This window comes from Indicator indicator, chromosome 38 (genome assembly GCF_027791375.1).
Source record: "Indicator indicator isolate 239-I01 chromosome 38, UM_Iind_1.1, whole genome shotgun sequence".
NCBI classification, from domain to species: domain Eukaryota; kingdom Metazoa; phylum Chordata; class Aves; order Piciformes; family Indicatoridae; genus Indicator; species Indicator indicator.
In genome coordinates this window covers 3,448,548-3,470,770 of record NC_072047.1, presented here as the reverse complement: position 1 = coordinate 3,470,770, position 22,223 = coordinate 3,448,548, and the positions used below count along the sequence as shown (strand labels likewise).

Genomic DNA, 22,223 nt, shown 5'->3' with positions numbered 1-22,223 from the left:
TCTTGAAACTCCTTAGGGAGGAGGGCAGGGGCCAGCAGCTGCTTCTTGTGCAAATGCAGCACCCAAAAGCTGAGGCAAGTCCTGAACTTTCTCTCCACTTGAGGACATTGTTCCCTCCCTCCCTAATTTAAGAACTAAAGCTTTAATTAGTGGTCTCTGCTATTAAAGGCTTTGGCTAATTAGTTCCTAGGGAGGTCCCAGACACCTGAGCAGAGAGGCAGGAGGGGCAGCACCCACTCAGAGGGGACAAACACAGGACCTAGGCTCCACTTTCAGTCCCCTTCTTCCCCTAAAACACAAATGCAGCACGTACCTGAAGATGCTTTCCCTCCTTCTCCCCTCCTTGAAGCAGCTCTAATTTATTTTTCCTGTACAGACATGCCCAAAGTGTCCAATTAATAATAATTATTTATTAATTCAAGGATGATCCCTGGAAGGAGGCCCAGTGCAGCGAGCAGGAGGAGATCTTGGGTGTAGCTCACTTGGAGTTTAAAGCTCATTCGTAACAAGACACACACACAAACAAACAAACAAAAAAACCACCAACCCCCCAAAGTTAAAGAGTTTAAAGCCTTTATTTTTCAACTGGTTTCCAGTTTGTGGGGAAATAAAAAAACCCAGAGTTTGGCCAGCAGCCCAGAGGCAGTGCTCTGTGCAGCAGCTGACTGGAAGCTGTCTGTGCCCAGGCAGAGCTGAGCAGAGGGAGTGGTGTTGCTTCTGCAAGTGTCCCACAGCAGCCAGCTCCAGCTGCTGCCTGCTCTCACCTGTAACCAGCACAGCACCAGGAGCTCAGCACAAGCTGAGCTTCTACAGCTGCAGGAAGCAACTGAAGACACCAAGAGCTGCCCACAACCACACTACTCACTGCAACTGCTCCTGCTCAGCCTCCAGCATGGGGGGGAGTGGAACAGGTTGCAAAGGCCAGGCCTGCCCTGGCTGGGTGCTGAGAGTGCTGCCAGTTCCTCTCCAATAAAGCCTCTGGCCTGGCTGTGGCTGTGTCATGTCCCAGCGCCGTGTCCCCTATGGCTCCCAGGGAGGGCTCCGGCGGCCGTCGACTTCGGTCTCCACGTGGTACAGCACATCTGCCAGCGTGTGCTCCACCACTGCCCCCCAGCCCATGTCACTCATCTGCCCAGGGAAGGAAGGACAGACAGCTGAGGGGCAGGGCAAAGAGGAACCAGCCCTGAGCTACGCCACAGAATGGTTGCACTGGAGGAGCCCTTTAGGAGCATCCCCTCCAAGCGTTCTCTAATGCTACCACGATTGGGGCTGAAGCAGGGCCTCAGCACCACAGCTCTGTGGCTCTGAAACACCTCCAGGGATGGGGATTCAGCCATTAGGGCTTTGAGAACCCTTTCAGTGAAGAATTTTCTACTATCTAACCTAAACCTCCCCAGATTTGAGGACTGGTTCCTCTCATCCTATCACTCGTTACCAAGACAAGACCAACCTCCCCTTGCCTCCAACCTCCTAAGGTCTCTCTTCAGCCTCCTTTTCTCCAGGCTGAACAACCCCAGTTCCCTCAGCTGCTTCTCACCAGACCTTTTACCAGCTTCACTGCCCTTCTCTGGCTCTGCTCCAGGACCACAATCTCCTTCCTGGAGTGAGGGCAGCATCCCAGGGCTGTTTCCCTCCTGAAAACATCAGTGGGGGAAACCCAGCACCTCCAGAGTTAAAACTGAGTTGTTAAGCTGTTTGTCCTTCTGGCTACACCCTCCAAGTACAAAGCCAGAGTACAAGCTTGGTCTAAATCAACTCCCCCCCATCCCCAACCAGCTCTCAGCCCCCTTCTGGGGGGCAGAAGGGCTCCTAGGGAGGCAGAGGCTGCTGCTACTCACCGGGCGGTAAGTGATGTCTCTGGGTGGGAACTTGAAATATGGCCCAAAGTTTATAGAAACCTGTGAAAAACATTTGTCATGAAACCCTCCCCCCAAAAAAAATATCAGGCAAACTACTTCAGCCTTCAGTCCTCACCCCCTCCTAAGCCTGAGCCCATCTGCTCCCAGTACAAGACCACATCAACAACCCTCCTGGGCTGGAAAGGTGGTTTGATGAAGTCCCTCCAGTAAAATAATTCCATTTTCCCCTCTTTCAGTGCTTGACACCCACCCTGAGTGCCCACCCTGTGAGTTACTAAGCCTCAGGAATCCTCTTTCACAGCCACAGTACTTACTGTGCAGCCTTTGTACAAAGAAATGGCAGGAAAATAAACTCCTTCAAAGATGTCCTGAAAGGCAACCCCTTGGCTGGCACCGTTCTTGAAGAATATGATCTGCAAAGCCAAAGGGAGAGGAGGAGCTGCTCTGCTGCTGACCTGCAGCACCTCACTGAACCCTAAAGTCACCCTCAAGAAGCAGCTGAAGCTGTAAAGGTAAAGGGACCTGAGGCCACCTGCTGCAGTGACAGCACTGAAGGGCACAGCTGCTTGGCTGAGTTCATCTTTATCACTGCTTCCATGGAATCACAGAGGGTTAGGGGCTGGAGGGGACCTCTGGAGGTCATCCACTCCAACCCCCCTGCCAGAGCAGGGGCACCCAGGGCAGGACACACAGGATGCATCCAGATGGGGCTTGGAAGTCTCCAGCAAAGGAGACTCCACAACCTCTCCAGGCAGCCTGCTCCAGGCCTCCAGCACCCTCACAGCAAGGAAGTTTCTCCTCACGCTGAGGTGGAACCTCCTGGAGCCCAGTTTGTATCCACTGCCCCCTGTCCTATATCCCAGGACACCACTGAAAAGATCCTGGCCCCTTCCTCCTGACCCCTACCCCCTTCAGATATTTATGACCATTGATAAGATCACAGAATAGAATCCTAGAATCAGTCAGGGTTGGAAGGGACCACAAGGATCATCTAATTCCAACCCCCCTGCCATGGGCAGGGACACCTCTCCAGGCTGAACAGCCCCAGGGCTCTCAGCCTCTCCTCATCAAACATGTTCCAGTCCCTTCATCATTCTCCTAGCCTCCACTGGACCCTCTCCAGTAGTTCTCTGTCCCTCCTGCACTGGGGAGCCCAGAACTGGACACAATACTCCAGATATGGCCTCACCAGGGCAGAGTAGAGGGGCAGGAGAACCTCCCTTGCCCTGCTGGCCACACTCCATGCACCCCAGGCCACCATTGACCTCCTTGGCCACAAGGGCACATTGCTGTCCCCTGGAGAACTCTGATAAAATCCTTCTTGGTTGTGATGAAGGACTCCTGATCCACCTCTCCTGCAGTCCTGGGCCCTCCACCTCCTAATGCTGACCTTACCTGGCTTCCAGGTGCCTGCTTTAGGCTCTTCTCTGCTTTGTCCACAAAGTCCTTCTCTTCAAAGTACAAATAGCTTTTGAATTTGATCAAAGCCTGAAATATCAGAAAAAAAAAAAAAAAAACCAAACTCAAAACCCAAACCTCCAACACACCTCACAAATAAGCCAGAAAAATGGTGACTTTGAGGGACCTTAGAGAGCAGAGAACCCCTGCTGGGGCAGGGGACCCATGAGCAGTGATTCAGACACCTCCAGTATTTGAGAAGCAGGAGGGGAAGAGGAGCTGAGAGAGGAGATGTGGGCAAGCTCCCTCAGCAGGCCATGCAGAGCTTTCCCTTGCAGAACCTCTGGGTGGTTCTGGGGAGTTGGTTTTCTGGAGATCACCACTCTGCACCTCTCCCCCCTGAGCCATCCAGCCAGGTGCACTCCCATGGGACAACCTGGTTTCCACTCGTGCATTTAATCCAAGGTGAACTCCAGCCCTCACCTTGTCTTTGTAGGTGTCAGGCAGTGACTTGGCTGTCTCAGTGTCCTCTGGCAGGCTGATGTAGAAGCCCAGCACATCCCCCTGGCCATAGCCAGAGGAGTAGTGCTTCCCTATGGACTGGTGGAACTTAGTTCCCTTCTTGCTGCGCCAGGAGTAGCTGAACTTGTCGTAGCCCAGAGGTGCCTGGAGGTTCCCTGTGGAAGCCAACACTCCCTGGTGAACATGCAAGGGGAGCAGGAGCACCCTCAATGCCTCCCTCCAGGCTCTGGAGCAGTGACAAACCACACTCCCAATCACTACAACCACAGTGGAGAACTGAGTCCAGTCCTGGCCCCCCCAGCACAAGGACATGGACCTGTTGGAGAGGGTCCAAGAGGAGGCCACGAAGATAAGCAGAGGGCTGGAGCCCTATGGGGACAGGTTGGGAGAGTTGGGGCTGTTCAGCCTGGAGAAGAGAAGGCTCCAGGGAGACCTTAGAGCAGCCTTCCAGTACCTGAAGAGGCTCCAGGAGAGCTGGGGAGGGACTTTTGACAAGGGCTGGGCATGCCAGGACTAGGGACAACGGCTTTGAGCTGGGAGAGGGGAGACTGAGCCTGGAGAGGAGGAAAACATTCTTTAGAGTGAGGGTGGGGAGACACTGGAACAGGTTGCCCAGGAAGGCTGTGGATGCCCCCTGCCTGGAGGTGTTCAAGGATGAGGCCTGGAGCAACCTGAGCTGGTGGGAGGTGTCCCTGCCTATGGAGGGGCTTGGACCTGGATGACCTTTAAGGTCCCTTCCAGCCCACACCATCCCATGATTCTCTGACTACAGCACTGAGCAGGGCCCAGCATCCAACAGCACAAAGAATCCACCCAGAATATCTGACAAATTCCTTACCTAATGGCTGTGACCAGCCCAGCCTGGCAGCTGTGTCTGGAGGCATCTCATCCATGGAGATTTCAAAGTACCAGGCTCCCTTCCTCACCCCGTGTGAGGCTCGCACCATGGAGTAGCCTTTCTCCCCCACAACAGTCAGCCTGTCATCAGAGATCTTCAGCTGGGGGGCTGGGAGAGAGCAGAGGAGATGAGGTCAGCAGCTCCTGAGGGACTGCTGATGTGTGCTGATGTCACAGGACAAGAGAGAACACAGAAGTGGCTTTGATATTTACACCTCTTAAAGCAATGAGGTCTGAAACAGGGCTGGGGAGGAGCAGCTGAGGGAGCTGGGGTTGGTCAGGCTGGAGAAGAGGAGGCTGAGGGGAGACCTCATGGCTCTCTACAGCTCCCTGAGAGGAGGCTGGAGTGGGTGGGGAAGAAGTGACAGGATGAGAGGTAATGGCCTCAAGTTGCACCAGGGGAGGTTTAGGTTGCTCATGAGGAACAATTTCTCCTCCAGAAGGGTTGTCAAACACTGGCACAGGCTCCCTAGGGAGGTGGTTGAATCCCCACCCCTGCAGGTGTTTCAGAGCTGCAGAGATGTGGTGCTGAGGGCCATGGTTCAGCCCCAGCCTTGGCAGAGTCAGAGCATGGCTGGACTGAATGATCCTCAAGACCTTTGCCAACCACACTGCCTCTGTGAGTCCACGGAAGTCAACACCCAGGGGGGTGAGGTTACCCCAGAAGATGATCCCACAGGAGAGGAGCTGCAGACAGCCAGGGAGCTCTGTACCTCGGTCATGCAGGGCCAGGAGGACTCTTTCATACAGGCAGGCTCTGTAGAGGTCCCCAGGAATAGGCTTCCCTGCCCAGCAGTCCAGCTCCAGCTTCTCTGGGTCAGGGGCATGTGGGTCAGGCTCAGCCAGGATGTAGCGGTAGCCATCCTTGTTGAAGGGGTGCTCCAGAGGGTAGCCATGGGGTGGCAAACGCTGAGCAGAGAACAAGGGATCACTGCAAAACACAAACCTGCAGCTTGGCATCTCCTGGTGGCTGCACAGCACTCATCTGCACCCAGGGCAAGCTCTCAGAGCTGTACCTGTGGTGCTCGCAGCCTGTGCACTGCTCTGCTTCTGAGCAAGGAGCACACATTTGAGTGTGAACTCATCAGCTCCAAGTAACTTCCAGCATGTGACCTCCCAACAACCTCACAGAGCTCCACTGTGGTTCTACAGAGGTCTTAGGATGGGTTGGGTTGGAAGGGACCTTCAAGATCACCCAGTTCCAACCTTCCTGCCATGGGCAGGGACACCTCCCACCAGGCCCAGGCTGCTCAAGGCCTCATCCAGCCTTGAACACCTCCAGGGAGGGGACATCCACAGCCTCCCTGGGCAACCTGTTCCAGCTGTTCATCACCACCTCAGCTCCCCTCTCACCTCCTGGTTTTCTTGGCTGTCCCCGTGGTGCCTCCATCCTGCTGCTTGCGCTTCGCTCCCCGTCCCTTCCCGCTGCCTCCCGCAGCCATTCCCCCTGGACACAGAGAGCAGGAGGTGTGAGAGAGCTGATGGGCAGAGAAAGCCCACGAGCATGGAATCTCCACAAACAGCAAGGGGCAGAAGCAGCCAAATTAAATCCAGTCCCTGAGCTCAGGTTCCCTCCTTCCACAATTAGAAGTGAGCAGAAGTCACCGAGAGCAAAGCGCAGCAGGACGCAGAACTCTGCTGCAGCTTCCAGCCCACCTTGGGACCAGCTCCACTCAGAGTGGGAGCTGGGGGAGCTGGATCCACAAAAAGCTTTACAGGTGGGAATTAAGAATCTTTCCTGCCATCCACAAGATCTCCAGACAGCAGCATTAAGATCCACCCCCAAAAGCAGGATTGTTACTCTTCACTTTCATGGAGATTACAGCCAGAGGCCAAATTCCCCTCTGCAAAAGCAGCAGAAAACTCCAACCCTCAAGCCACACTGAGGTGATTTTAACCAAGCCATCGTCCCAGGCTGGGAGGAGCACTGACACCAATAAGCACTGACATTTTCATCTAGAAAAGAAAACACACTTCAAGAGAGGGGGGAAAAGGAGAAGCAGTTGAGGTGTTTCTCTTCAGTATCACCACAGCCAGTGCCATGACTGGAGAGCAAAGCATTTCCTCTTACTCAGAAAACCCCAGGGGAGGAAAAGCTTCATGGCAAATATCACCAAACAGCAGGAAAAGGATAGAATGGGTTGGGTTGGAAGGGACCTTAAAGATCATCCAGTTCCAAGCCCCCCTGCCATGGGCAGGGACACCTCCCCCCCAGCCCAGGCTGCTCAAGGCCTCACCCAATCCATTCAGCTGCAGTTTGCCACCCTTGGCATAATGATCCCTGCTGATTCCCAAGGAATTCCACCAACACAAGGATCTGTAGGCACTGCAGATAAACACCTTCCCTTTAGTGGCAGGACTAAACCCACAGGCAGCTTTTCAACCAACCAGTGGAAGGGCCTCAAACCATTGGGGCAAGGACCACATTCTGCCCACACACAGCAGAGAGGATTGCAGCTGCACCTTCACAGCTGCACCTTTGGGCTCTGCCAGTTTGCAATCATTTCTTTGCCTGAAAAACCACAGAGCCAGAGCACTTCAGGTGTTAAGATGTAAAACTACACCAATGTCAGGTCAGAGCAACTAAAAAAAAATTCCAGGGAGAAGAAAAACTTTGGAAGCATTCAAGTGGGGCAGAATATGGCAAGGGAAAGCTTCTGATTGCTGAAGATTAAGGAGGGGATTTGGTTGGTTTGTGTCATTGCAATTACTTCTGATTTCTAATTGACTTTAGCTTCTATGATAATTGAGCAAAAAACCAAACCAAAACAAAACCCAAAGCTTGGCAAACAAGAATACTTAAGGTTCAGAAGCTGAAAGGTTAAATGTTCACCTCCCAAAGAGGCTCCACCTGGAAGGACAGAAGTGGCACCAGAGAATCATCAACCTGCCAGCAAGGAGCTACAAAACAAGCAGTGCATGGAATGGAGACAGTGCAGCCTCAGGTGGCTGCAGCCCTGCTTTGAAAAGCCACAAACACCTCCTGTGGGGAAGGGCTTCCCAGAAGGGCTCAGCTTGGGAGGGACCTCAGAGCTCATCTGCTCCAACCTCCCCACCATGCCCAGGGACACCTCTCAACCAGCCTCAGCTGCTCAAGGCCTCATCCAGCCTGGCCTGCAACACCCCCAGGCAGGAGGCAGCCACAGCCTCCCTGGGCAGCCTGTTCCAGAGTCTCACCACCCTCCTGCTGAAGAACTTCTTCCTCAGCTCCACTCTAACCCTGCTCTGCCTCAGCTTCAAACCATTCCCCCTTGGCCTGGCTCTAGACACCCTCAGCAAAAGTCTCTCTGCAGCCTTCCTGCAGGATCCCTTCAGCTCTTGGCAGGCAGCTCTGAGGTTCCCCTGGAGCCTTCTCCTCTCCAGGCTGCACACCCCCAGCTCCCTCAGCCTGTACTCCCAGCAGAGCTGCTCCAGCCCTTGGATTATCTCTGTGGCCTCACTCCACAGCTCTGTGTCCTTCTGCTGGGGACAGCAGAGCTGGAGGCAGGGTTGGAGGTGAGGTCTCAGCAGTGCTGAGCAAAGGGGCAGATTCCCCTCTCCTAACTGTGTGAAACTCAGAACAGTGCAGCCTTGTGCACAGAGAAATCTCTCAGCTGATGGCACTGCAGGAAGGCTACCAGAGCCATCCCAGGGAGCTTGGCAAAGCTGGCAGCCCCTAGAGGGGCCAGGGGTAAAATGTGGGCAGTGATTAGAAGCAGTTTCAGATCTCAGAGGGAGGAGAACAGGGAATGTGAATAACACCAACAGGTAATCCAAAACCTTTGTGGAAGGAAACTACCAAGCAGAGCTTTCTTGAAAGCACCTTCATGGAGCTGGCCAAGGAAGGTTCCCAAGGAGGTGAAGTGAACCTCTCTCAACAGCAAGGCCCAGTCAGGCTGGCTGGGTGTGCTCAGAACACAAAGGAGGACTGGGAAAACACAGCTCAATCCCAGCCCCTCCAGAACTTGCCATTTAAGTTGCCACTGGTGGACACAGCATTGTTCTGCTTCTGGTTGTCATAGGCAGGGCCAATATTGGCAAGATCCTGAAAGAGACAAAAACCAAACCTGCTGCATGGACTTTGTCAAGCCTACCCCAAGCCTGCCCAGGGAGGCAAAACATCCCTTGGCACAGCACAGCCTTGCCATGGCATCTGGCCAAGCTCTGCTCTCAGCTGACTGAGCACAGCCACCAGCAAGGAGTCCTCATCCCTCCCTCCCCACAGCCCCAGCAGCCTTTGCCTCCCTCTCTGGTTACATACTTGGTCTACAAGTCCAAACTTGGGGTAGTCTTCTTCTGGGTCTTTACTCCCTGGGTCTGGATGCTCCTTCACCAAGAAGACATCTCTCTCTTTGCACTAAAGCAGAGGAGGAGTTTAAGGCAGGCAGGGCAAGGTCAGACCAAGCTCATTCACATACTGCTATCAACTGCACAAGAGGCACCAGACCCTTCACCAGCCCTCAGCACACATCAGTGTCAGAACTGCACCATGTCAGACCCTGGCCTTGAACGCCTCCAGGGAGAGAAGGCTCCAGGCAGACCTTAGAGCAGCTTTCCAGGAGAAAGGAGGATCCAGAAGAGCTGGGGAGTGACAGGACATGGGGCAATGGCTTTCAGCTGGAAGAGGGGAGACTGAGACTGGAGATGAGGAAGAAATTCCTGAGGGTGAGGGTGGGGAGAGACTGGAACAGGTTGCCCAGGGAGGTGTTCAAGGCCAGGCTGGATGAGGCCTTGAGCAAGTTGGGCTGATGGGAGATGTCCCTGCCCATAGCAGGGGGATGGAACTGGCTGATCTTTGGGGTCCCTTCCAACCCAACCCATTCCAGGAATCCATGAACCTATCCCTCCAGGGATTTCTCTCCCCACACTTACCATAGTTTTGACAATATTATTAGGCCAGGTCATTTTCCCAGGTCTCTGCCTTGTTGTCATGCACTCCCAGTACTTATCAATAAATGGTATAATATCCTGAAAAAAAAAAAACAAAACAAAACAAAGAAATCCAACTTGAGTCTGGCCAGGGTGGGTCTGGAAGTTTTTCTTGCTGTCAGTGTTTGCCTGAGCTGGCTGCTCACTCACGTCAGAGCTCAGGTCAAGCAGGGCAGGGTTTTGTAGGAGCCAAACCTTATCTTTTGAGAACATGGTTTTGGGGTGCTCATCCTGTGTCCTGGACTGCCATGTCAGGTTGGCCAGAGCACTAAGGCACATTTCCTTCAGGTCTTCAAAACAAAAACAGAGCAGGAGCTAGAGGAGGATCAGACCTACAGCCATGTAAGCAGCAAAGACTAAAGGCAGAATCCACACTGCCTGCAAGTGGCCAAGGTGACCTCTGAGGGTCCCTCCCAACCCAATGCAATCTGTGAATCACAGAAGGGCTCAGCTTGGAGAGAACCTCAGAGCTCATCTGCTCCAACCTCCCCACCATGCCCAGGGACACCTCTCAATCAGCCTCAGCTGCTCAAGGCCTCATCCAGCCTGGCCTGCAACACCCCCAGGCAGGAGGCAGCCACAGCCTCCCTGGGCAGCCTGTGCCAGAGTCTCACCTCCCTCCTGCTGAAGAACTTCCTCCTCAGCTCCACTCTAACCCTGCTCTGCCTCAGCTTCAAACCATTCCCCCTTGGCCTGGCTCTAGACACCCTCAGGAAAAGTTCCTCTGCAGCCTTTCTGCAGGATCCCTTCGGGTGCTGGCAGGCAGCTCTAAGATCCCCCTGGAATCTTCTCCTCTCCAGGCTGCACACCCCCAGCTCCCTCAGCCTGTCCTCCCAGCAGAGCTGCTCCAGCCCTGGGCTCATCTTTGTGGCCTCCTCTGGACTCACCCCAGCAGCTCTGTGTCCTTCTCCTACAACTGGACACAAACCCTCCCAAGTCTTGGCCCAGCCCAGCAGCCCTCACTGACCACAAGACCTTCACCATCTTAACAACAGCAACAAAGCACCAAAACTTCTTTTTTTTTTTTTTTTTGTAACAGAGCCCTTCCCATGATGTGAAGCTCAAATGGAGCCCCTGGCATTATCCTGCACACACTTCAGGTGAGCACTCACTTGCTTGTTTCCTCAGGAAGTAGGTGTTCCCACTGTGGTGGCAAACATTGCAGTGGAAGCTGTAGTTGGTCATGAAGGGCAGGCAGGACCTGGAAAGGAGCAGAGGGATCTTTGAGGGCCTCACTGCCATCAGGTCCAGCAATGAAGTGATCTTCACCACGTGGAGCTGAGAAATTAATTCTTCCAGATTAAGAAATCAACCATTTCCTCTCTCTCTCTCCCCCTCTCCCTCTCCAGAGAGGTTCAATTGTATTTTCATCAACTGAAGTTTATCCTGGACATAAGAAAAGCCACAAAGCTCTTGGGGAAAAGCATCAGCAAGCCAAGTGCCAGCAGCTTGTTTTAGCACAGCTCCTGAAATCCATCCAGGAACACAAGAGCCAACAACCTAGAAGCTCTGGACAAGCAGCTCCACCTGAGCCAGTTCATTTTAAATGAGAGAACTTTTAGAGCCAAAATATAACCAAGAAAAAAAAAAATCATTTTGTTAATGAATCTCAGATCATTTCCCACCCAGGCTCCAGACAAAGCTAAACATTTCCTTTGCACCACACAAAAGATTTCATTTTGTGTTAACACCAACTGCAAGCTGAATCCCCTCTGCTTCCCAAATCCCATTCCCAGGCCCCACAGGGGCAGCTCTGGACAAAGATATTTTCAAGCTGAAATGTACAACCACAAACACCTCCTGTGCCGTGCTGGCTTCAGCTTTTGGTGTTGACACAAGGCAGCAGTGCCTAAGGAGCTGGAGGAGGTCCTGCTGCTTGGGGAATCCACACTCTCAGGATTTCCCTTTTCCCTAGCCCCAGGGGGGAGGCCCAGAGTGAAGCAGAGTTACCTACGTGGTGTCAATGCCAAAGGTGTCTGCTGTGAACCACTTGGTGCAGATCCCACACTGCAGCTCGATCTCTCCCAGCTGCCTCCCATTCTCCTCATCCACAGAGCCTGCCTGAGCCTCCAGCACCTCTGAGCTGTCACCAGCAGCTTCCTACAAGCAGAGCAGAGCAGCAGAATTGGACTGGCTTAAAGACTGAATCAGACAGGAAAGAGATTTTGTGCAGCAACCTGTTGAAGCAGGAGAGTTTAAAGGGAAACAAGAAGTTCTGCTCCTCCCTCCTAATACACAGCCTGAGCTGGGACTGTTTTGTGGACTCAGAAGTAATCAGATGGGGAAGGATTTAATTTCCAAGCTAATTCTTTAAAGAACTAAAACTGGAGCTAACAGGATACAAAGTCCTCCTCACCTGAACCACAGCAATATGCTCAGAGTTTGGTTTTTGAGCCTTCTCACCTTCTGTGTCTTCCTCTGAGCCCTGACTCAGTAATTTTGGAAACCTGGGGATGTTAATTAGTTCTAACACATCAGGCACTGCCAGACACCTGTTTGTTAAACAGAAACATTTAATCTTCTCCAAAGGAATTCTCCACCTGCCCTTTATCTACAGCACCTTGTACCCAGGGCTATCTTTCACCTTTGCAGCTCCCTATCAGCTGTGCAAGGACATGAGACCACCACCAAGTAAGAATCCTGTGGCAAAAGGTGGTTGAGGGTAAAAAGAAAACCACAAATGAATAGGGGAGGGTGTGCAGTTGTGTCGGTGTGAGCTGAAATTCCCCCCCACTGACAATAACCAGGCTAGCTCAGTCTGGAAGCAAATTGAAGCTGTATTTACAAAGCAGAATCTACAACCTATGACGAAATGCAATGAATATGTACAAATATACAAAATTCACAGCATTCACAAATATATACAATCAACAGAAAAGCACAACCGATCTCCCTTTGCTTCCCCCAAAGGGGACCCTCCCAAAGGGGCCTCTCTCTCCCAGGAGCTTCCCCCCCAGACCCCCCTGGACAGAGAAGCACAGTTAGTTAGAGCAGAAAGTTGTTAACTTAGCTGCCAGGGTCATTGTGTTATCTTCAGCCAGAAGAGAAGAAGAAACAGCAGCCAGACAGCTCAGCAACTGCCCCCACTGCCGAACGCAGAATGTGCAGAGTGCCTACTTTGTTTTGGGTAATAGTTCTTAAACATTTCTATCTATCCAATGGAAGTGTTTAGAACAATCGTTATTTTGCTTTCTTACACCCAATAGTGACTTATTTACATTCTTTCACTTTCTCTGTACTGAACTTTGCAAGGAAAAATTAAAAAGACAGTTTCAAACCATCACAGTAGTTTGGTGAGCCCTAAGGACAAGGCTCAACCTCTGCCTGCAATAAGCCACAAGAGGAGGGAGACTTTCCCAGCCCAGGATCCCCTGCCCCCACAGGGTCCACCACAAGAGCAGTCCTATTGCAGTCCACGAGCCAGGCAGCAGCCTGCCCAAGGGGCTGCACAGGCAGCATTGGCTGCTCTCACGCTCCGCACCTGTCCCATCTCCACAGAACTCACACCGCGGCCTGGGTCTCTCCCAGTGCGCCCCAGCTGCCCGCAGCCACCTACCAGCGCGTCCTTTCCGTTGGCTGACTCTGTCTCCAGAGCTGTGGTGACATCGACCAGGGCAGCATCCCCCCTGCGAGAGCAGAAACGGCTGGCTGAGAGGGGGCCCACCTCGACCCTGGGGTAACCAGAGCAGAGCCTGGCCCCGCGGCCTGCTACGGACTGGGGCTGCCCTCCCGCGGGGCCTGGCGTGAGCTGGGGCAACCTGGCCCCAGGACCCGGGGCGGACTGCGGCAGCCGGGCACACACTCTGCCCGCCCACCAGGCAACAGGAGCCGCAGCTCTGGGCACCCCGCTGCCGCTGGCCCAGCAGGACCACCCAGAACCCCCTTAGCTCTCCCGGGGAGAGGACCGGGACCCCCCGCCCCGGTACGCGCACGGTTTCCATGGCAGAGGGATGCGGGAGGGATCTTGGGCCTGCGCGGGCGAGCCGGAGCGGCGGGAGGGACGGATCATACCCGGTCTCGGTGTCGGTAGCGGCCGGTTCGGGCGGGGCCGGAGGCTCCGAGGCTGGAGGATCCGGGACGGGCTCGGCACCGTCGGGCACAGAAGCCACGACCCCGGAGACAGCCGCCGCCGCCGCCATCTTCCCGCGGGGCCTCGCTCTCGCGAGAGGAGGCAGTGCAAGCCTCGCGAGAGTTCCCCGCTTCAAAGAGCCACGGCGGGGCCCGGCGAAGGCGGGCGGCGGAGCGGCGCCGCCTGCTGGCTACCTGCGGGAACAACACGCGGCACCACCCTGCTCAGCCGTGACGTCACCCTGATCGGCCGTGACGTCACCCTGCTCAGCCAGGACCCTCGCCCTGCTCTGCCATGGTGCTACCCAGCCAAAGCCAGGGAGCCCAGTGCCCAGCAGGGCAGGAGGATGCCATCAGCAGCTCCCACGGGCTCCCATTGGATAGCAGCCCTGTGGCAGGGAATACCGCAGGAAGGCTGAGCTGTTTCCCCTGCTAAAGGAGGAGCAGCACCTCGCCAACCGCTGCGCTGTGAAACCTTCTTGCTGGGAGGGCTGGGAGAGGTGTGGGACCTCCCTGCTCGGCTCCTCACACCTCGGGGGTCTGAGGACAGCTGTGCCGGGGGTAACACCTGGCCATGTGTCCCCATGGCTGCACTTGCTCCTCTGTGACATTAGAGGCTCATGGTGGAAGTGTTCACCCATCACACCCCTCTGCTTGGACCTGCAGCATCCTTGCCCTGACTCATCAGGTCCCTCCAAGGCTGGTCCTTGGGCAAGGCTCATCCAAGGATGGTGCCCAGCTGGCATCACTGCACCCAGCAGCACAGGCTCTGCTGTCCTGTCCTGCACCCGGTACCCTCGCAGGGAGAAAAGGAACCCGAGGAGGGGGAGACCCCTTGCCTGGATGGGGCTGGGGGAGTGACAGGGATGATATCCAAGAGTACCACAGGTCCTGGTTCCCTTCTCGGAGGAGTAGGACAGGACTCCTGCGGTTGGGTGCTGGGGACAGTCACGTCCCCATTATAGCAAGGGGGTGGCTATTCCCCTCAGCAGGGCAGAGATGGAGAGAGCTGGTGGTGGGGAGAAGCCCAGGAAGGAAGAATATAGAAAGGGATGGGGAGAAGGAGGAGATGGAGAGATGGAGGGATGGGGAGTGAGGCAGGGAGGGAAGGATGGGGAGAAGGAGGAATGCAGAAAGGGAAGAATAGGGGAGATGAACTGGGGGCTGGAGGAGAGGATGGAGATAGGGACGGAGGGAGGGAGGGATGAGAAGAGACGGGGGAGAATAGAGGAGGGCGGGGAGTGAGGGGTCGGGACGGCGGGGAGGGGGCAGCCGGGGCCACCCGGGGCGGTGCTCGGGGCCGCGGTACAAATAGAACGGCTGCGAGCGGCCCCTGCAGCCATGAGGGTCCCGGTGCGCTCCGCGCTGTTTTACGCCCTCGTCCTGCTCCGCCTGGGCTGCGCACACACCCGGGCACCTATCTGGGCACCGACATGGGTACCCCCCCGCGCCCCGCCGCGCTGTCCCGCGCTGATGCTGCAGCTGCTCCGCGCCCCCCCCGCCCCTCTCCGCGCCGCCGCCGCTGCTGCCTTCAGCATCTCCCCGCACGGTGAGTTAGGGCTACTGCCCTGGGCACCCCTGTCCCGGGACTGGCACCGTCCCCGGAACCCTTTCCCATCCTCGGGTATCCCTGTCCTGGTATTGGAGCTGTCCCCAGGGATCCCTGTCCCTGGGACTGGCACCATCCCCGGGATTGCAGCGTCCCTGAGCATCCCTGTCCTGGGACCCAAGTTGTCCCCAAGCATCCCTATCCAGGGACCAGCAGCGTCGCCGGGACTCGCATCAAACCTCAGCATCCCTGTCCCGGGACTGTCACTAGGACCGGCACTGTCCCCGAGCATCCCTGTCCCCGGGAATGGCACTGTTGCTGGGATCGGCACTGTCCTCGAGCATCCTTGTCCCCGGGATCGGCACTGTTCCCCGGGACTGGCAGCACCCGGTGGCGCCGTCCCCTGCGATGCTGGCACGTCCCGGTGGAGCCAGCGGGTCCCTCACCCTGCTCTTCGCGTTTCAGTCTCCCTGCAGAACGGCTCCCGCTGGGCGCTGGCCTTCGACATGTCCTCCCTGTCCAGCAGCCAGGAGGTGAGCCTTGCCCAGCTCCGTGTCCACCTGCCCAGCTCCTCCCCAGCCCAAGACATCTCCCTCGACATCTACCACAGCCGGCGGCAGAGCTGCCCGGGCGATGAGACCTGTGCCCACCAGCTCTTCCTGGGCACCGTGGCTGGCAGCCCCTCTTCCACCCAGAACTCCTGGAAAGTCTTTGACGTCACCAACCTGCTCCGGTCCTGGCTCCACCAAGCTGTGGTCCCTGGGCTCCATCACCCCAGGGGAAGGGAGCAGTGGGAGGGGAGTGGATCGGCTGCCCCGGCCGCTGCCACCACCATGCCCTCACCCACCTCGAGTGAAGCTGGCCCCGAGGAGCCAGCCCTGCCCCAGGACGTGACAGACAGAGTCCTGCTGCTCGTCTTCTCCAAGGACAAGTCTCCAGGAGACCACAGCCTGATCAAGACGGCAGAGACCTCCAAGCACGTCATGCGCGACAGCTCCCCGGGCACCGGGACTCGCCGGCACCGCAGGAACAGGAAGGAGAAGCAGAGGATCAGAGCGAGCAATGCCACCACCGCCACCGCGGGGGAGGAGGGCAGGCCCCTGTGCAGGAGGGTGGACATGATAGTGGACTTCGAGCAGACGGGCTGGGGCAGCTGGATCGTCTACCCCAAGAAGTACAATGCCTACCGGTGTGAGGGGCAGTGCCCAGTGCCCGTGGACGAGACCTTCAAGCCCACCAACCACGCCTACATACAGGTAAGAGCAGGCTGCCACCTCTGCTCCACCCAGGCCCTCTTCCCAGCCCTGCTGGCCCACGCCGTGTGCTGATGCTTTGCCCTTCTCCTGTCTCCCCACAGAGTCTGCTGCAGCTCTACAAGCCCAACCACGTGCCCTGCCCTGTCTGCTCCCCGGTCAGGATGAGTCCCCTCTCCATGCTCTACTACGAGAAGGGTGAAGTGGTCGTCCGGCACCACGAGGACATGGTCATCGAGGAGTGTGGCTGCAACTGAGCCCAGCTCAGCCCCTGCTGGCAAGAGGCATAGCTCTGCCCAGAAACTGTCCCTGAGGGCTGCCTGCCCGACTCGTGCCCAGCCTGGGCTGTCTCTGAAGCCCACGTGGGCTGGCGAAGCTCTGGCTGTGCCAGGGCAGAAGTGGGCTGCCCACTGGCAGTCCTGCAGCACTACATGGCCATGGTGCCAGGACAGATCCAGGCTCTGTGTGACAAAGGCCATCAGACATCTCCCTGCTGGCAGCACCAGGGCAGTGGGTGCCCAAGGGCTGTGTTTATCTGGGTGGCACAGCGCTGGCAGCTGGTGTGTGCCCAGGCAGCTGAGGGTTGGTGCTGCTCTGCAGAGCAAGGAGCTGGGGCACAGGGCTGGAGCTGTGGCAGTGTTGCTCCCTGCCATGACATGGTGCCCATGGCCATGCCCCTTTTGGCCACCACAGGACTCACTGGTGGCCAGGGGCTCTTGGCAGGACACTGCAGCACTGTGGCAGCTTTTGCTCTCCCTGGGGTTCAGGCATTTCTCTTAAGACCTCTGTCCTTTGTCAATTAAAACTCTGGCAGGTTTCTATGCCAATTAACACAAATGAATGTGTTAGACCCATGTCTGGAGCTCCCACACGTGGGAAGGGGTTTGTCACAGCCCTCTCCTGCCCTGGGCATCACCCCAAGAGGGATGGAGCCAGGATGAGATGGCTGGCAGTAGGTGGGGAGGCAGCAACCTCTACCATACACCCTCCATGCCCACGACTACACAGGCTCCTGCATCCCTCTCCAAAGCAACAGGAGCCAGAAAGGGTTGGCATAGGCCAACGAGGTACCCCTGACTATTGGGTAGCCCCATGGTTGGTTTTGGTGCCCTCTCAGGCCTCCTACAAGCCCTCAGCATCTCAGCTCAGAACATTTTCCTCTGTAAAACCACAACTTGGCTCAGGCCTTTTCCACCACTCGCTGGATGGGGAGGCACTGGAGGGGTCAGGGGTGTAAAATTCATCAATAAATTCCCTCTACACATGCCCCCCTGGGGATGCTCCTCCTGGGGCAGTGAGGCTCAGTCCACAGGTTTGGCCAAGCTCACCTCATTGCAGCCCCAGCCATGGGTCTGGGCTCCTCCAGCTGCCTCCCATGGCTGTGAGAGGGGTGGGGTTGGGGGCAGGGGGATACCCCTGGCGTGGGGACACACTGCTGGTCCCCAGCTACACCGAACAGAGGAGACAAGCAGGACCCCGGGCTTCAGGGCTGGCAGCTGGTGGCCCAGGTGGCTCTGCAGGACAGGGGCCAGCCCTCCCCAGCCCTCCCCTCCTGGGAGGAGCAGCAGCCCCGACTCCACATCCTCAGCCCAGTCTGATTATTCCCAATCCACATCCCAGCCGGCGGATAAACAAAACGTGTCTGGATCCCCCCCTCCCACCCCCGCGCAGACCCTCCCCTGGGCCGCTCAAGTATTCCAGCAGCGTTTCACACTGGGACCATCCCGTCATTAGAGGGTCATTTGCAGGAGCTGTCAAAGGCTGGGCAGGGGCGTGGGGCTGACCCCTGGCAGGAGGCACCCAAAAAACCTGCAGCTTTGGGCTCTTGATCCAATAAAGGACATTATTTTTTAAGTTTGGAGGTTTTGTTTTTGGTGTTTTTTTTTTTTTTTTTTTTTTCCCTCCAGGTGTTTGCCGCTCCCTCTCCAAAACCTGTCGGCACCCCAGCAGTGAAACCAGAAGGTTTCACTCTCCAACACTCCCCAGCTCCCTTCCCCGGGATCCCTCCCAGCCCCCTGCATCCACCAGCCTCGCTGGCAGCTGTATCTTTGCGATCTCTGCCCCTCCATCAAGCCTGTCTGAAACCGAGCAGAGGGTTCAAAAGTTGTGGTGGGGCTGGGGGAGGCAGGGAGCCCTGCTCTGGGAAAAGGAAAGGCTGAGATTCCAGGGCTGTAAGGAAAACATCAAAGTGAGGACGGTGACAATAAAGCTGTGCTTAGGCAAGGTATGAGCCAGGCTTTGCAAGGCTGCGAGCAGAGACCTAATCTCTAAGCAGAGAGAGCTCTGCTGCTCGTCCCTCCTCCTGCCCCAGTACACATCAGCTCCGGGAAACGGGACCCCAGACACGCAGGACAATAAAGTGGGGACACAGCCCCAGCCTTGCCATGGGACATTAAAGTGGGGGAACAGCTACAGCCTGGAAAAGGGACAATAAATCTGGGGGGGCAGCACCAGCCTTGCCATAGAGGCCCTGCCCTCCCTGCTGGCATCACCAGGCCTGGCACTCAGCACCTTTCCAATGATCACCAGGACCTTTCAGCACCCCAGGGCTGGAGGCTGCTAGGGCAGGGACACTGCACAGGTGGTTGGACAGTGGGAATGGGAGACGGAGACTTTCACCCAGCTCCTGCACTCAAAAGAGGCTCTTGTGAGTCTCATCTGGGCACAAGGGATTAGTTCCTCAGTAGGAACTGGGCTGCAGAGCAGAAGCCCTGCAGTGGAGGTGGCAAGGTCTCTCCTTTGGGAAGGGCTAACTTCCCTTTAGCATCCTAACACCTTGGCACGGCAAAGGATGGAGCCTGCCCAAAGCAGGGAAGGTTTTCCAGCAGACAAAGTGCCCAAGGATTTATGGCAGTGTGAGACTTGGATGGAAACAACTCAGGCAGCACCAGAGCAGGGCTGGGATCAGGACAGGGATCTGCCATCCTGCTTCCCCCATGGGGCCAGTCCCTTCCTGGGCCACAACAAAAGCAGTGTCTGGTGACAGCAACGAGTCACAGACACCACCCACCTGTGTGCCAGCTGCTGCCCATGCCCTGGGAGGTGAATGGCAGAGGGGGAGGGAGGGAAGATAGGCAGAGTTTGCTTTGGACACAGGAGGAAAGAGGGAGAGCAAACAGATCGAAGAGCTTATCAAAGCTCCCGGGGTAATATTTGTACAAATGGTGGATTAAGGCACTTAGCTGGGTCAGGGAACTAATTTTTCATCCCATGACCAAGATGTGGAGCAGGACACAGTGAGACCAAAAGGGACAGGGATGGAAAATGCAATGACAAAGCCAACACTTGGCCCTTAGACCTCCCCGGAGCATCCCAGCTGTGCAAGGCAGCCACCCACAGCTGCCTTCCCTCCTGCTGCGTGGGGAATAAATCCTGCTAGGGCAGGGATGCGCTGTGGGGAAGGTGCTCAAGCTGGGATGTGCTGTGGGAAGGAGCTGAGTTGCTCCTTCCATGGTTTAGGCAAGCTTGGAAGCGCTGGAAATGGGACTGAAGGTAGGAGATGGATCCTAAAATGCCTGGATGAGCTTCACCACTGGCAGAGTTGTGCTGCTGGAGCCCTCAGCCCCACTGCTAACGGAGCTCTGTGAACTGGGAGGGATTTCCCCCCTTGTACAACAACCTCTGTTCTCCTCTCCCACAACCACCACACTCACTCATCTGCCTTCAAAGTACTGAAAAGGGCAAAGGGCTCTGTCAGCTCTGCCCAGACCCTGCCCAGACCCTGCCCTCTGCTTGTCCTGCAGCATGCCCATGGCCATGCCCAGCCCCAAACTGGGCTGGCACAGGATGGTGGCTAGGGGATGAAGGCTGCAGATGGCAGAGGAACCATGAAATGTGGCACTGTGTCACAAACTAACATCAGCACAGGGAGGTCTCTTTGAACCTAAAGCTTCAGGAGTGGAAGCTGGAGGTCTCTCGAACCTAAAGCTTCAGGAGTGGAAGCTGGAGGTCTCTCGAACCTAAAGCTTCAGGGGTGGAAGCTGGAGGTCTCTCGAACCTAAAGCTTCAGGGGTGGAAGCTGGAGGTCTCTCGAACCTAAAGCTTCAGGAGTGGAAGCTGGAGGTCTCTCGAACCTAAAGCTTCAGGAGTGGAAGCTGGAGGTCTCTCGAACCTAAAGCTTCAGGAGTGGAAGCTGGAGGTCTCTCAAACCTAAAGCTTCAGGAGTGGAAGCTGGAGGTCTCTCAAACCTAAAGCTTCAGGAGTGGAAGCTGGAGGTCTCTCAAACCTAAAGCTTCAGGAGTGGAAGCTGGAGGTCTCTCAAACCTAAAGCTTCAGGAGTGGAAGCTGGAGGTCTCTCAAACCTAAAGCTTCAGGAGTGGAAGCTGGAGGTCTCTCAAACCTAAAGCTTCAGGAGTGGAAGCTGGAGGTCTCTCAAACCTAAAGCTTCAGGAGTGGAAGCTGGAGGTCTCTCAAACCTAAAGCTTCAGGAGTGGAAGCTGGAGGTCTCTCAAACCTAAAGCTTCAGGAGTGGAAGCTGGAGGTCTCTCAAACCTAAAGCTTCAGGAGTGGAAGCTGGAGGTCTCTCAAACCTAAAGCTTCAGGAGTGGAAGCTGGAGGTCTCTCAAACCTAAAGCTTCAGGAGTGGAAGCTGGAGGTCTCTCAAACCTAAAGCTTCAGGAGTGGAAGCTGGAGGTCTCTCAAACCTAAAGCTTCAGGAGTGGAAGCTGGAGGTCTCTCAAACCTAAAGCTTCAGGAGTGGAAGCTGGAGGTCTCTCAAACCTAAAGCTTCAGGAGTGGAAGCTGGAGGTCTCTCAAACCTAAAGCTTCAGGAGTGGAAGCTGGAGGTCTCTCAAACCTAAAGCTTCAGGAGTGGAAGCTGGAGGTCTCTCAAACCTAAAGCTTCAGGAGTGGAAGCTGGAGGTCTCTCAAACCTAAAGCTTCAGGAGTGGAAGCTGGAGGTCTCTCAAACCTAAAGCTTCAGGAGTGGAAGCTGGAGGTCTCTCAAACCTAAAGCTTCAGGAGTGGAAGCTGGAGGTCTCTCAAACCTAAAGCTTCAGGAGTGGAAGCTGGAGGTCTCTCAAACCTAAAGCTTCAGGAGTGGAAGCTGGAGGTCTCTCAAACCTAAAGCTTCAGGAGTGGAAGCTGGAGGTCTCTCAAACCTAAAGCTTCAGGAGTGGAAGCTGGAGGTCTCTCAAACCTAAAGCTTCAGGAGTGGAAGCTGGAGGTCTCTCAAACCTAAAGCTTCAGGAGTGGAAGCTGGAGGTCTCTCAAACCTAAAGCTTCAGGAGTGGAAGCTGGAGGTCTCTCAAACCTAAAGCTTCAGGAGTGGAAGCTGGAGGTCTCTCAAACCTAAAGCTTCAGGAGTGGAAGCTGGAGGTCTCTCAAACCTAAAGCTTCAGGAGTGGAAGCTGGAGGTCTCTCAAACCTAAAGCTTCAGGAGTGGAAGCTGGAGGTCTCTCAAACCTAAAGCTTCAGGAGTGGAAGCTGGAGGTCTCTCAAACCTAAAGCTTCAGGAGTGGAAGCTGGAGGTCTCTCAAACCTAAAGCTTCAGGAGTGGAAGCTGGAGGTCTCTCAAACCTAAAGCTTCAGGAGTGGAAGCTGGAGGTCTCTCAAACCTAAAGCTTCAGGGGTGGAAGCTGGAGGTCTCTCAAACCTAAAGCTTCAGGAGTGGAAGCTGGAGGTCTCTCAAACCTAAAGCTTCAGGAGTGGAAGCTGGAGGTCTCTCAAACCTAAAGCTTCAGGAGTGGAAGCTGGAGGTCTCTCAAACCTAAAGCTTCAGGGGTGGAAGCTGGAGGTCTCTCAAACCTAAAGCTTCAGGGGTGGAAGCTG

The 22,223-nt window shown here is 55.6% G+C and overlaps 2 protein-coding genes across 3 annotated transcripts; one reads left to right on the top strand and one right to left on the bottom strand.

Annotated features, from left to right (window-relative positions):
- Positions 1 to 157: 157 nt before the first annotated feature.
- On the bottom strand, positions 158 to 10,785 carry ASH2L (ASH2 like, histone lysine methyltransferase complex subunit). Of its 2 annotated transcripts, XM_054396708.1 has the most exons (13): positions 10,697 to 10,785; positions 9,780 to 9,874; positions 9,528 to 9,623; positions 8,917 to 9,012; positions 8,625 to 8,700; positions 6,030 to 6,123; positions 5,390 to 5,607; positions 4,618 to 4,785; positions 3,741 to 3,934; positions 3,255 to 3,347; positions 2,174 to 2,272; positions 1,839 to 1,898; positions 158 to 1,128 (listed from the first exon to the last, which is right to left on the bottom strand). In XM_054396708.1, exons 1-13 carry the CDS (start codon positions 10,767 to 10,769, stop codon positions 1,021 to 1,023), a joined length of 1,470 nt encoding a protein of 489 aa, XP_054252683.1. In that variant the 5' UTR covers positions 10,770 to 10,785; the 3' UTR covers positions 158 to 1,020. The 2 variants fall into 2 exon arrangements, with proteins under 2 accessions (XP_054252683.1, XP_054252685.1); XM_054396710.1 differs by lacking the exon at positions 2,174 to 2,272.
- Positions 10,786 to 14,993: 4,208 nt separating this feature from the next.
- NODAL (nodal growth differentiation factor) lies at positions 14,994 to 16,711 on the top strand. Its single transcript, XM_054396711.1, has 3 exons — positions 14,994 to 15,201; positions 15,667 to 16,457; positions 16,559 to 16,711. The coding sequence occupies exons 1-3, from the start codon at positions 14,994 to 14,996 to the stop codon at positions 16,709 to 16,711; spliced, it is 1,152 nt and encodes a 383-aa protein (XP_054252686.1).
- The last annotated feature ends 5,512 nt before the right edge of the window (positions 16,712 to 22,223 follow it).

Bases quoted from the DNA above. Each gene is read 5' to 3' on its own strand.
- ASH2L (XM_054396708.1), bottom strand. From the start codon at position 10,769: ATGACCAACTACAGCTTCCACTGCAATGTTTGCCACCACAGTGGGAAC. The intron at 5,608-6,029 runs GTGAGAGGGGAG...TGTGTTTTGCAG, and splicing joins ACAGCCAAGAAAACCAGGAG to TGATCCCTTGTTCTCTGCTC. The intron at 2,273-3,254 runs GTAAGGTCAGCA...TTGGCTTTGCAG, and splicing joins AGCAGGCACCTGGAAGCCAG to ATCATATTCTTCAAGAACGG.
- NODAL (XM_054396711.1), top strand. From the start codon at position 14,994: ATGAGGGTCCCGGTGCGCTCCGCGCTGTTTTACGCCCTCGTCCTGCTC. The intron at 15,202-15,666 runs GTGAGTTAGGGC...TTCGCGTTTCAG, and splicing joins CTTCAGCATCTCCCCGCACG to TCTCCCTGCAGAACGGCTCC. The intron at 16,458-16,558 runs GTAAGAGCAGGC...GTCTCCCCACAG, and splicing joins CCAACCACGCCTACATACAG to AGTCTGCTGCAGCTCTACAA.